General features: G+C 50.2%; 5 protein-coding genes across 5 annotated transcripts; 1 reads left to right on the top strand and 4 right to left on the bottom strand.

The window, feature by feature from the left end:
- Positions 1-321: 321 nt before the first annotated feature.
- Positions 322-3,806, bottom strand: ASPSYDRAFT_51349 (putative INO80 chromatin remodeling complex (Ies1)). Its single transcript, XM_040848275.1, has 5 exons — positions 2,975-3,806; positions 2,365-2,904; positions 2,255-2,308; positions 2,154-2,195; positions 322-2,093 (listed from the first exon to the last, which is right to left on the bottom strand). Exons 1-5 carry the CDS (start codon positions 3,396-3,398, stop codon positions 817-819), a joined length of 2,337 nt encoding a protein of 778 aa, XP_040697024.1. The 5' UTR covers positions 3,399-3,806; the 3' UTR covers positions 322-816.
- A 1,534-nt stretch (positions 3,807-5,340) lies between these two features.
- On the bottom strand, positions 5,341-7,430 carry ASPSYDRAFT_36768 (DEAD/DEAH box helicase; the record flags this gene model as incomplete). The annotated part of the gene is made up of 2 exons (XM_040845468.1): positions 5,341-7,144; positions 7,237-7,430. The coding sequence occupies 2 exons, from the start codon at positions 7,428-7,430 to the stop codon at positions 5,341-5,343; spliced, it is 1,998 nt and encodes a 665-aa protein (XP_040697023.1).
- A 1,622-nt stretch (positions 7,431-9,052) lies between these two features.
- Positions 9,053-10,002, bottom strand: ASPSYDRAFT_163117 (uncharacterized protein; the record flags this gene model as incomplete). The annotated part of the gene is made up of 6 exons (XM_040843134.1): positions 9,053-9,251; positions 9,307-9,451; positions 9,517-9,620; positions 9,683-9,699; positions 9,752-9,829; positions 9,898-10,002. 6 exons carry the CDS (start codon positions 10,000-10,002, stop codon positions 9,053-9,055), a joined length of 648 nt encoding a protein of 215 aa, XP_040697022.1.
- A 339-nt stretch (positions 10,003-10,341) lies between these two features.
- Positions 10,342-10,894, top strand: ASPSYDRAFT_62375 (mitochondrial 37S ribosomal protein uS13m; the record flags this gene model as incomplete). The annotated part of the gene is made up of 4 exons (XM_040850116.1): positions 10,342-10,344; positions 10,412-10,456; positions 10,522-10,788; positions 10,850-10,894. 4 exons carry the CDS (start codon positions 10,342-10,344, stop codon positions 10,892-10,894), a joined length of 360 nt encoding a protein of 119 aa, XP_040697021.1.
- Positions 10,895-11,132: 238 nt separating this feature from the next.
- ASPSYDRAFT_95035 (WD repeat WDR12/YTM1 family ribosome biogenesis protein) lies at positions 11,133-12,660 on the bottom strand (the record flags this gene model as incomplete). Its single annotated transcript, XM_040853068.1, has 2 exons — positions 11,133-12,466; positions 12,531-12,660. The coding sequence occupies 2 exons, from the start codon at positions 12,658-12,660 to the stop codon at positions 11,133-11,135; spliced, it is 1,464 nt and encodes a 487-aa protein (XP_040697020.1).
- Between the last annotated feature and the right edge of the window lie 153 nt (positions 12,661-12,813).

The following is a 12,813-nucleotide window of genomic DNA, read 5'->3' as shown; positions in this document are numbered from 1 at the left end:
CAGTCTGCAGGAGATTCCTACAGTAGTCGGTAGTCGGGGGTGCTTGCGTTGTTGCTGCGAGGGCCCCCCAACTAAACGCCTCCGCAAGTACGCAAAGGTTTTGTGGTCGTCGCTAGTACCCAAGATTGTTGATACGGATTTCAGGCAGACGAATAAACATCCAGACAATCTGGCTTATACTCTGTTTGTTGGGCTCCTCGGTAGTTTCCAGTCGTCTCCAGGTTCAACGGTTGCAGATGGCCAAATCATGCCACGGCCCACGGGTGCACCAACCACTCCACGAGTCATCTTCACCAACTCAGTTTCTCCGCGTCTATCTGCGGAGTTTTCCTTTTTTGTCTTTTTTCGGTGATCATCGCTCCTGATCCCAATTTATGGCCCTTCCCAACTTCCAAACCCAACTGGACGTCATGATGCTTGCGTCTCAGCATTAACCTACTGGACTTGGCAATTCATGTGGTGGCAAAGCAGATGGGGTTCTACAGAGTACTCTGTTGACTTCGTCAGTGTTTCCATGAGTATTTCTGCCATTAACTTCTATTGAACCGCTGGTGGGCGGAAACTGTAAAAATATAGATAAAGAACTGTGTAGGGAAGTAAGAGTAGCGTAGTAAGGGAAAGAAAAAGAATCCTGGGTGAGGCAAGAATAGTTAATGCTAGATGCTGCGCAGACATAAGGGTCTAGCTTTTTGAAATGGGGAGGAGATAAAGAAAAAGCAAAAGAGAAAAACAGAAATCCTGAACCCCATACTCAGTCCTGCCACGACAAAGATACTAATAAAGTGTTGTTCTGGTCCTCCTCTCCATTTTGGTTACCTAGTAGTCGTTTGTCATGTCGACCCCAGAAGCGTCACTAACAGCGTATCGCGCTGGACCATCGGGCATGGACGAATTGTCGTCTGCCTCGCCTTCGACGTCCATATCGACATCGCCGTCATCGAGATCCTCATCTTCTCCATCCTCATCTTCTTCGTCGGAAGACAAAGCGTCGGCGTCTTCGTCAGCATCCCCGCCTAAGAAGCTATCTTCGTACCCTGCCTCACCGGCCCCTGAGACCTCGAGTTCACGGGAAGGAATATCGTCATCGTCGCCACTACCTTCACCCAGAAGCTCCCGGTCAATATCGTCGAGACCCTCTTCTCCTTCAGGAGCAGGCGAGAGGGCGCCCTCCCGACCTGGGGTGTCCAATCCCGCACTTGCACCGAGAGAGGTTGCTGCCGCGCCCTTTTGGGCTCTGTTCCGGTTGCCTTTCGAACGTGATGCGCCTATCTTCGAAGCAGCCGCCGATGGTGTAGTGCCCCCAGCCGCGACAGCAGCTCGAGCGAGCTTGCGTTTAGCATTGCGCTGTGCCCGAGCTCTACTTCGAGAAGAAGCCTTCCCGTCCATGTCGTCGTCAAATACCAGGGCTTCTTCTCTTGCTTTCTGACGCTCTTCCCGTTCCTTCTTCCGGTCTCTCCTTGGCCCATTCGCATTTTCGTAGTCCCACCGATCCAACCGTCTGGAAGCCTTCCGGATGACTGACAAGTAATAATTTGCACATTCGCCAAAGNCCTCTTCTTCTTCCGGATTCGGTAAAAGCCCGCCCTTGCCCCAGGACTTATCATCTTCCGTGTCATAACCATCGGGCAGATTCTGCAGTAGACGACCATATCGGGTGAATGGCATCTCGTGCACTCTCTTCGCCCGGAGCACGCGATATGCGTCACCTTTCCGTTTGGCTAAGATGTATTCAATTCGTTGCCGGCGGTTCCTTTCAACAGCCAATTGGTGTTGGGTAAGTGGCCGGGGTCGTCGACTTGAACCCTGATGATGCGGGGAAGCTTCTGTGACAAATCTGTTCAGGACGGGATGGCTGGATCCTGGGGGTGCCGGGGAGGCATCGGGTGTCTGTTCCGCTTTGGTCCTCAGGACAATGCGAGGCGACGGCCCTTCGATAACGGCGCCCTGGTAGCCATAATCCTCCTCACGAGGCATCTTCATCGTAGAACGGATTGACCCGTCAGGGTTTCGCCATTCAATAAGGTCATCCGAGTCTGTCCCAGCCCTGTATGCGTCTCCCTTGGCGTTATATTGACGGCCATGAATTTTAGTGCCTTTCAAGGTTTTAATAAACGAATTCGTCGTAAATGTATATTGATTTGAAATCGACTCACCTGGATCGAGTTGCTTCAAGAACATGAATTCCCAGTACGGCACTGTGAAGCGAGAGCGTTAGGATGAACACGACAGGTACGATAACCCCAGGAGCACTTACGCTTTTTAGGACGTTTCGGCGCCCTTGGAGTCGGCTCCTCCTCCTCTAAGATCCCTGTGGATGAGGTTAGCGCCGATGAAGAGCCATAAGGTCGTTGTGTGATGTCATACTTTTGCGTTCTAGTCGTTTCTCCTCGCCATACTCAATTTCGGACGGAGTGTCAACGTTCTCCTCATTCGCCTGCTCTTCAGTGAGGATATCGAAAGAGGGAACTTTAATTGGCAAGCCTCCTGTCCCTTCACCTTCTAGGCCTGGTCCGAAGGGGTTATTGAGGGCAGCCTCATGCGAGAAGTCACTCTCCAGATACCACCACATGAGCCATAGGAAAGCTTTCGCCCGGGTTTGACTGCTCAAAGTTGATCGCATGACAAGGTCAAAAAAATCTCGGGGAGGGAAGAAGTGCATCTCGGACACTTTTGGTGCATATTGCGCAAGGACGAATATCAGGTTCACCGGGTTGGTACGGGGGATGTTTTCACGTTTGATCTTATCTAGAGTATTTGGTTGATCCACATCTTCAGAGGCACCCTTCAGGATGGATTTGAGGCGGGGAGCATCCTGCAGCTGCTTATAGGCGTTGGGGTCTTGATGCGCTTGTAAGGAGGGGATGGAGTGGTAAGTTCGGAGCTGAGCACGCATCTCGGGGAAGACTATGGTTTGAACAAGGTAAGTATTATCCCGGTGAGATTAACGGAAAGCAAATAGAGAAGAGAAACATACAATTGAGTGTCGTATTCATCCTTCCAAAGTTTACCAGGAGACAAACCATAGCCATGCTGATAGCAGCCTGTTTGTCGCTCTGCAGCTTGTCCTTGAGGATCTTGCTGGTTTTGCTGCTCCTAGCCATAGCATCGATATAGATATCCGCAAAATCCAGGTTTTTCTCTCCATCGGGCCAACGGGTAAAGACTTGTGTTTTGTCTTCAAAGACAAGCTTGAGGAACTGAAACTGGATGTCTTTGCGCCAAAGGGGAATGCCGTCTTCTTTCTTCAAATGTCTGATTTTGTTCCCAGAATAAACTGATCCTATTGTGCCATTTGGTTGGCGTCTCGTGCCGACCGTCATATTGTGGATTTGCTGTTCATCATGGGCTTCGGATTGCGCGAATGAATCGTCCACGCCGGCGCTTTCGACATCAGCCATTGCGAACCAGAAGCCGCGGAGATGTCAATTCCAGTTGAAATCGATGGGTTGATAGGAATCTAATGTGAGATGATCGCTGTTTAGCGACGATTTCGACCACGTGCCCTGGGAGAGCAAAGCACACTAAGCAAAGAGCAGGGCAGAAATCCGAGAAGCTATAATGGCGGAAGAAGTAGATCGAGTCGCTAGATAAATGAGCGAAGTGAGAATGACAGCGGCGGATGTAAAGCAAAGGAGGAGGGAAAGGGGAGAAGAGAAGAATGATTTGGGCGGGATGAGGCGAAAGGAGATGAAAGGACGGAAGGGGATCTGAAAAGAGCTTGAAGAAGCGTGAGAGACAGCTTGGGATTGCTGGTTGACGCTGGAACGCGATCTCCTCGATCCATTTCCGTAAAGCCAGTACACGCCCCGAATTTGGTGTGAAATCCCACTCTACCACAATCGTCTGTATGTTATTTCCGCAAGGCGTAATTTTGGTAATTTTCATTCATTGCTGCCGCCTTTGTGATGCAGCACGTGACTTCATACTGGCCGCCAAGTCCAGTACGTCCACGCACCAGTCACACGGCGGTTCACTGGTTCGAGACCTACTCCGTATACAAAAGCGCTAGCGATCCATTCCTAACTTTAAGCAGGACATGCGATTTGACTATTTGTTCCAAATTCAGAGCACGGAATAATTTATTCCCAAGCGACTTCACTTTGGACAATTTACTTAATTTACACATACACTCCGTAAATGAGCATCAAACTTTTTGGTTAAATTGCGACTAGCTCCTTCTCGAGACCTAGTCTCCATAAGCAGGGCCGCCTTCGACATATCCCTTTAAACCAAACTGCTACTGACATGCAGTAGTTCCATGATGTAGCACGAATACTGCCAGCAACGCAGCTTCCAACCCTCCACGGATCCGAGTAATGATCATAATAAGAGAGATCCCGTTCAATGTCAGCCTCCACAAGACACCTGTGTAGATTTTGGTGGAACTAGCAGCAAGCCAACGCCAGATACAATGCAAAGAATCCCATCTCTCTATCACCCATGCGTCATGATTTCGTGTACCACTGCTTGGTAGAAGTAATGAAACCAGTACTCGGCGAGGAAGGCCCGCGGTCTTCTCGTAAAAGAAAACAAAATGAGAAATTAAGAGAAAAATAACATAAGGCCCTGGTTCCGTAGAAGTCGACTTCTGTCCCGCAAGCCTTTCATTGCGCCAGAAATGACCTACTTGAACCCGAAGAATAGGAGAAACCCAGGTCGGAGAAGGAGGTACGGTTTCGAAAGGGGGGAAAAGAAAAGAAAAACATGAAAAAGAATCCAAATGCAAGCAAAAGAACACCCCCTTGAGGATACCGAAACTGATAAAGGGAAAAGTACTCTATGTTGTAAGACACGGTCGATGCAGTTGCTGAGGAAAATCATAAAATGCACTTCGCTTCGAAAAAGCCGGAAAGCCTGCTCGGCACGCGTCGTCAATCTCCATATGGCCGCCTAAGAACAAAATGGGTATCTGGTAAAAGCGGTTGTAGGAGAAAGTCAACGCAGTCTATGATGTTCATGCAACGCCGGCTCGAAAAACTCTCAACCTCGAATTGGTGTATAGTCGAGAGTAAGACAACGAGCCCAGACCACATCGAAATCCATGTCTAGAAACAAAACAAAACAAAAAGGAAAAAGAACATCGACAAAATTTCGAAATGCATAGGAAGGCAGACATGAACACCGCATATTGCTCAAGGGGGATCAACGGAAGGAAAAAAGAAAATCTAATCGAGTCGTCGCAGTCGTGACAAAGCCGGAGCTGAGAAGTTGTAGTAAGAGAGCAACAACTCAGCGCTTGTTCTGATCGCATCCCATGGCCATCAAGGAGGAAGCAATATAGTAGAAGGAAGAAAAGAACCAACCAGACCCGGCTGCCGCGTCAAAACCACAAGCTCTCGTTTACCACCAGGAAGAAGGCCCGGTAGGGCCGGAGGGGTTGCCGTAGCCACCACCACCACCACCACCGTAGCCGCCGCCGTAGCCGCCGCTATAAGGAGCTCCACCGAAGCCACCACCATAGCCGCCAGCAGGGGCACCGAAGCCACCGCCGCCATAGGAAGGAGGACCGCCCATGCCACCGCCCATGCGACGCATATCGCGGGTGGCGTTGGCGCCGCGGCCGCGACCTCCTCGGCCTCCTCGGCCACCATATCCGCTACCTTCACGAGCAATGCTCTCCAAGAACGAGGGTACTTCCTGGTGAGCTTCCTTGAGGAGATCTATCAGGTCACGGACAACACCGCGGTTGCCACGGTTGAAGAAAGCAGTGGCGATACCGGTGTTACCAGCACGACCGGTACGGCCAATGCGGTGGACGTAATCGTCAATATCGGTTGGAAGATCATAGTTGATAACGTGGGTGACGTTCGGGATATCTAGACCACGGGCAGCAACAGCTGTGGCAACAAGGATTGGATAGCGACCAGAGCGGAACATTTCCAAGGCACGCTCACGCTCACGCTGGGTGCGGTCGCCGTGAATTGCAGTGGCAGGGAAACGCTGGTTGATAAGGAAGTCGGACAGAGCATCCGCCATACGCTTGGTCTCAACGAAGATGAGGGTGAGACCAGTGGTGCCGTGAGTGTGGAGGATGTCCAAAAGGACGGAGCGCTTGTCGTGATCTTCAACATATTCCACCTTCTGGGTGATGTTCTCCGAAGTAGATCCAACACGGCCGACGGACAAGAACACATAGTCCTTCAGGAAGTCACGAGCCAACATCTGGATGTCCCGAGGGAAAGTGGCCGAAAACATGAGTGTCTGACGGTCGTTGACGCTAGGCATATCTTCACCCTCTACAATACGGCGGATCTGGGGCTCGAAACCCATGTCCAACATGCGATCAGCTTCGTCAAGAATCAAATACTTGATGTTGATCAGAGAGATACGGCCTCGCTCGATGAGATCGACGAGACGACCGGGTGTAGCAACCAGAAGGTCACAGCCACGCTCAATCTGACGCAGCTGAGAGCCGATATCAGCACCACCGTAAACGACACAAGGGCGAACCCAGGAGCGGTAGGCGAATTTCCGGGCCTCATCAAAAATCTGAGAAACAAGCTCACGAGTGGGGGCCAGGATCAGCGAGGTCGGGTATGCCTTACGCTGGCGGCCATATTGACCAGCCGCTGAAGGAGGGGGAACCGCAGGACCATTCTGGTAAGCCTGAGACAAAATAGGGAATAGGAAACCACCTGTTTTTCCGGAGCCAGTCTGAGCACAAGCCATAAGATCACGGCCATTCATCACAATGGGAATCGAGTACTTCTGTACGGGCGTGGGAGTCTGATACCGAGCAAGGCCGATGTTCGATATTAGGTGGTCATCCAAGGGAGGGTTGGTGAACGTGTTCACAGGCTCGGGGACATCATGACCGGAAGCCTCAACAGGGATATCATCGTAGTTGGAGAAGTTGATGCCAGTGTTCTGCTTGGAAGGGTCGTTGGGGATACCGAACAGTTCACGTTCCACACGGGGGTTTGCGGGACCAGGGACATGCTTGCCGTCACGCCACTGGCCATCTCCGGAGCCGCGAGCAGAGGCTCCAGCGTAGCCTCCGTGACCTGGGTTTCCGTAAGCATTTGGGTTGAAAGATGGGCGACCGCCTTCAGTGGCGCTCCAGCCGGTGTTGATGTTACCATTGGGACCACGGGGACTGAAATCAGGAGCGCTGGCATTAGCCCAGTTACCACGAGGGCCTCCTCTGTGTAGGAATGCTAGTCAGTTGTATGGTCGAGTCGAGGTTTAATAACATTATCGGGCTAGAAACAGCGTAGACCGATGGCGCACACATACCTAGGGCCACCCCACGAACCCCCAGCGGGGCCTGGGGGAGGAACAGCGTCCGCATTTGCACCAACTTGGCGCTGACGGAGGTGTGGAGGGATGTAGGCAGCGCGGCCTCCACCAGAGGGGTTGGGACCTCCAGGAGCAGGCGCATGCTGAGAATCGTTGAGGGTAAGGCTACCCATGTTCAAGCCGTCGGCCATTTTTGCGGTATTTCAGAGACTGATCAAACCCACCACATGTAAGACAGATGAATCGCTGGGAAGGCAGGAAAACGAGTCGGGGAGTACGTACGATGTAGAAAAGGCGGAGAGGAAGTGATTTGTTCAAAAAACTGCGTATCTGCTCTTGCTTCGAACGAAACGAGAATGCTCGAGACTCGAGGTTTCGTACAAAAACAAACTGTCAAATGCGAGAGCAAAGAAGATTCCCAAGGTTCTATCAAGGAGTAGAACACAGGAATAGAGGAGCACAGCAAGAGAAAGTGTTTAAAAGACAGAGAAATAAGGTGATCTCCCAGACCTAACCTTCTATTAAGTGCAAAAAGGCAGAAAAAAAGGAAATCGGTAAAAGAAAGAGGTGATACGGAGGTCGGATATTGAGAAAAGGAAAAGACTTTTGGATATGAGGTCTTGAGAAGAAGGGGTTTAAGGAGGAGGATGAGGAGGGAAGAAGAAAAGAGAGTAAGAAGGTTTGTGGGAGGAGGAGAGGAGGCAAGAAAGGCTTAGTCCGCAAGTGTCAAGTCAGGCTCTGAGGGTGTTCAACAGCGTATTAAATTACTGCCAGTGGGCACTACGCAAATGGCAGTCCAGTATTACTGTATGGCATTTATTCTCTGCTGGTTTAAATTGCCATCTGTTCCCAAAGTCAGACCTTGGTTATTTCCAGCCAGTGGTTGGGGTGCTTTTTTCTTTTTCGTTTTTTTTTTTTTTTTTCCTCTCCCTCCCACCGACGTTGGAAAACGAAGGCAAAAGAAGACACCAAGTAAAAATCGCAGCCCACCGCCAGAAGATCGGATTGCCAATCAAAACACTGTCGAAGCGCAAAGGGCTGGCCACTCCTTTTCCAAGAATTTAATCGGACGGTTTCTCCAGATCTGTTAAAAGTCTTAGGTGCAGAGGGGAAGTACCCCGATCCAAAAAATCTCCATTGTAATATTGACCACCCGGGTCTCGCACAGACTACGTATTTAGTGCGTTACTACTCTAGTACTTTGTAGTGCATATTATACTGAAGTGCAAGATACCCTGGTAGTTGTACTGCCTCTACAACGCCACCCAAACATGCGATCCAAAATTATACGTGTAACAGGGACCCAGCCAAGTCATTGCCCGAGGATTCAGTCTACGGACCACATCATCGAACGGGTGAACCTGAATCTGTGAATGCGCCTCGCCTCCTAACCTAAACTTGCCACCGCTCGTCATGTGACCTACATTGCCACTCTCGGGGCAACGAGGCCCTAGGAGAGATTATTATTTGGAGATGATAGTACTCGGGGACAGGGGGCTTCATGAATATTGTAGAGAGCGTACGAAGTTATGAACAATTCATCTATTCTAGACAATGTCCTTTCCCTCTTCCTTTTTGTAAGCGCCGTTAAACTTACTCTTGTTCTTCACTAAAAGCACAACCACACCAATAACCACGACCAGCATTGCGACTCTGGGAAACATGGAAGTGTGGTCGGAAGTTGCCGTCGCATCAGCTACTTGGGATGGTCCATAGGATTCAGAAGGTTTGCTGCTCGGCATAGCTTTCGTTCACACAACCCATCAGCATCGGGGCTTTTTGACATGTGGCGGGTACGGAGCCGGGAACTGCTCTATAGCTCTTTGTGGCTACCTTTGGTATCATCCTCCTCCGCGCTGGCATCGGCCTCGAGTTCAAGCTCGCCGCTCTTCACAATCTTGACGTCCTTTGTGGGCTTGTTGCCAGCGCGCGTAGGGACGTTCTCAACCTTCTCAACGATGTCATAGCCCTCGAGAACCTCGCCGAAGACGACGTGCTTGCCATCAAGCCAACTGCGCAGGTGGTCAGAATCATGCTCCATAATCAACCAAACCTAGGACAGCTTACGAAGTAATGGCAGTGGTGATGAAGAACTGGGAGCCGTTGGTGTCCTTGCCGGCATTGGCCATGCTCAGGATTCCCTTCTTAGTGTGTCTCAGTTTGAAGTTCTCATCCTTGAACTTCGCACCGTAGATAGACTTTCCTCCAGTACCTTGTTTGATAATAATTAGTGACCGCGGAATTTTATACTTCTAAGGTCTGGCGTTAAGATCTTACCGTCACCCTTGGTAAAGTCACCACCCTGAATCATGAACTGGGGGATCACACGGTGGAAGGTGGACCCTTCATATCCGAAGCCCTTCTCGCCAGTAGCAAGAGCACTTGAGTAATATTGTCAGCAATGGAAAATCATATATATGCACTTTACTGCTAATCACCATACCGGAAGTTCTCTGCTGTCTACAATCACAAGTTAACGCACGCACAGGGTCGATAAGAATGGGATAATTACCTCAGGGACGGTCTTGCCGTACAGGCCAAGCACGACTCGGCCCAATTTCTCGTCGCCATGCTCAATATCGAGGTAGACCTAACGAAATCCAGGAGTTAACATTGCGCCTACAAGCAGGAGCGAAGGCCCAAGGTGTAATGGCTCACCTTGCTGGTGATCTTGGGTCCACGAGGCTCACTGGCGTGGACGAGAGCCAGGCCAAGGGCAACGACCAAGAAGAAAGATAAGAAAAGGTTCTTGAAGTTCGCCATTACGGTAGTCACAATGTCCCGACTGTTCGATAGGGATAGATTGAGGGGAAATTCGGAGACCAAGAACTCAAGTGATGAAGGACAGCTTGCGTTATCAGGGAGCTATAGCATTTGGGGAAATATTTATTGTAATTTAATATTCTTATAGTAATCTATTATTTTATTTACCGAGGGACACTAACAAAACATCTTGAGTTAGCCCAGTGATTATTGAAATTTACAGTAACTCATACCGGAAGAACACTATTGCGACGCTGATTTTCTCCTCAAGCATCCGAAGCAACAACAGCGCTTGAGAACCCGTCCCATCGAGACTTCCAGGAGACAACCGCAGTCAAAATGGTACGTTGGATTACAATTGCTAAATCTCCAACACAATTTCCAAACCAAGAGGCTAATTTTAATCTAGGTTTTCATCCTAGGCGTGAACTTCCCGGAGCGCAATCTCGTCCAGGCAAGCACACCCATTAAGTCTCAATACACGGGACCAGGAATCTAACCGGCCTTCTTTTCATACAGAAATCGCTACAGAGCTTCTTTGGTGTTGGACCGCAAGTCTCATCACGCATCTTATCCCGCTTCCACATCCACCCAACATGTCGGGTCGGCGAGTTGGCCAACAAACAGGTCCTTGATCTCACGGCGGCACTCTCTGATATGAAAATCGAAAACGACCTTCGGAGAAAGATTCTTGATGATATCAAGCGCCTAAAAGAGACAGGTACATACCGTGGTCGGCGTCATGCGCTGGGATTGCCAGCTAGAGGCCAGAGGACGAGGACACAGGTTGGTTTACTCATGCTCTAATACCAGGATTTGGAACGCTAGTCTGATCTTGTCTATATAGACAAAAACCGCGATTAAGCTCAACCGTATGGAGCGACGACTTTGAATATGACCCTTTGGGTGCTAGCCTCGGTCTGCTTGGATCGCCCTGGCGGCTGGTTTAATTGCGTGAGGGCATGGCATGGCGTTGTATTCAAAATGTATTTTATTTCGAGTTTGATTCCCCTAGGATTCCACAAAATGTACTATATATAGATGGGAAGACTTCTCTTATTATCAAAGAGATCTGTAAGATTACCTAACTTTTTACATCTAACACGCCGGATCTATTTAGGTACTCAAAACTAATTAGATGATAACACACCCTCGCCGCGGTTGATTTGAATCCGCTTGTCTTCACCAGCACTCACTATACCCACTTCGCGATCCCAGCATACACTGAAAACTTTGACCCCCTCTCCACCCACGCGCTTGCTGTTTGCCTTACCCTCTTCCTCCAAACTCTTCCGCGAGATGGAATAGACACTTTCACCCACAGCCCCGCCTTTGTCTGTTTTCGTAGCACGCAGATCCCAGATTCGGCATGTGCCATCGTGACTGCCACTGATAAGACCATATGAGCTGTTGGGATCCCGTGCGAGAGAAACCACAGCATTTGTATGGCCACGAAGGGTCATGGCGGAGATTGTTGCTGCTGATGCACGCGGGTCTATGAGGGTGATGTGACGGGCGGATGTTCCAGTCGCGAGAAGGTTGTGATCAGGCAGGTGCTGAAGCGAAAGCAGAGAATGAGACGTTGTTCGTGTATCCACAAGTGCAGCGGTGACAAGATCCCATGTGCGTAGCGAGTGATCCCATGATGCAGAGTAGCCGACCGTGGAGTCATTGGCGTCGAATATTGCATCTGAGACGGGTGCTGTATGGGAGGATAGAAGCGCCAAGGGTCCGCGTTGTGATACGCTCACAGAAGCGTTCAGTTTTCTCCTCTTGGATGTCCTCGACGCGGCTGATGGGAGCAGATCTTCAGGGGCAGCTGGTGCCTCGGATTTCTTTGTCGACCAAAACCCGACGCTGTGGTCTGACGAGGCCGAAAGGATGCGATTTGAAGGTGCGTGTACGGCTAACGAGGTGATCCCTGATTTGTGACCGTAGAGCTCGAGTTGTGGAGCAATCTTCCCCGAAAATCCATCTTCACTTTCAGAATACTTCCAAAGACGCACTGTACGGTCGAGGCCGGCCGACGCAATCGAGGTCGGGGAAACGAATTTTGTGGCTTTGATAGACGACGTATGCCCGCCCTCAGTTGGTGATGGCGAGGTTGCGATCACTTGAGAAGACATATTCCAAACGCGTAGGAGGCCATCGTAGCTTCCTGAGAGGATCCGTTCCTGGCCTTGTGATACAGCACTTGAGCCAGCTACAGCAGGCGATGATACAGAAAGCACATCAACTGAGCTCACCCAGTCATCGTGCTCAAATGAGGCGATATGCAAAGGTGGTATTAAAGCTCGAACATATTCAATCTCCAAAGTAGTTTCCGCAGAGATTCCATTGGCCGTGAGGTATTCATCGATTGAAGTCCGGAGAAATGCTCCGTTGATAAGGAATTCAAATGGGATCGGTTTGTCATTGCTCAGGAGATTATTCACCAATGTAGAGAGAGCGTACCGCTTCAGTCCTAAAAGCACCACAAGTTAGTATTCTTGTCAACCAGAACCTATCGTACTCTAAGGGGAGCTCACCGGTAGGAACCAAGATCGGGCCTGTACTGTCGGGCAGTGCGATGTCTTCTTGTTGACTGGTGAGCTGCACGCGCACTTGCCGCTGTACAGCCTGCGACGAGTCAGCCGCAGAATTCTGACTGACATCCATCTTAAATATATGGATTCAAGTAAAGGAGGAATATATGATTGCGAGGTGAGGTCTGCGCAATCGCGGGCAGAAACAGAAAAATCTCCGCTTGGCGACAAGGAAAAAAATTACGGCGGGCGATGCGGCCATTTGCGCCAAGTGTGGAAGAGTCCC

This window comes from Aspergillus sydowii (assembly GCF_001890705.1).
Source record: "Aspergillus sydowii CBS 593.65 unplaced genomic scaffold ASPSYscaffold_17, whole genome shotgun sequence".
Lineage (NCBI taxonomy): Eukaryota > Fungi > Ascomycota > Eurotiomycetes > Eurotiales > Aspergillaceae > Aspergillus > Aspergillus sydowii.
The sequence above is the reverse complement of the archived record's forward strand: the minus strand, read 5'-3'. Positions and strand labels throughout refer to the sequence as shown.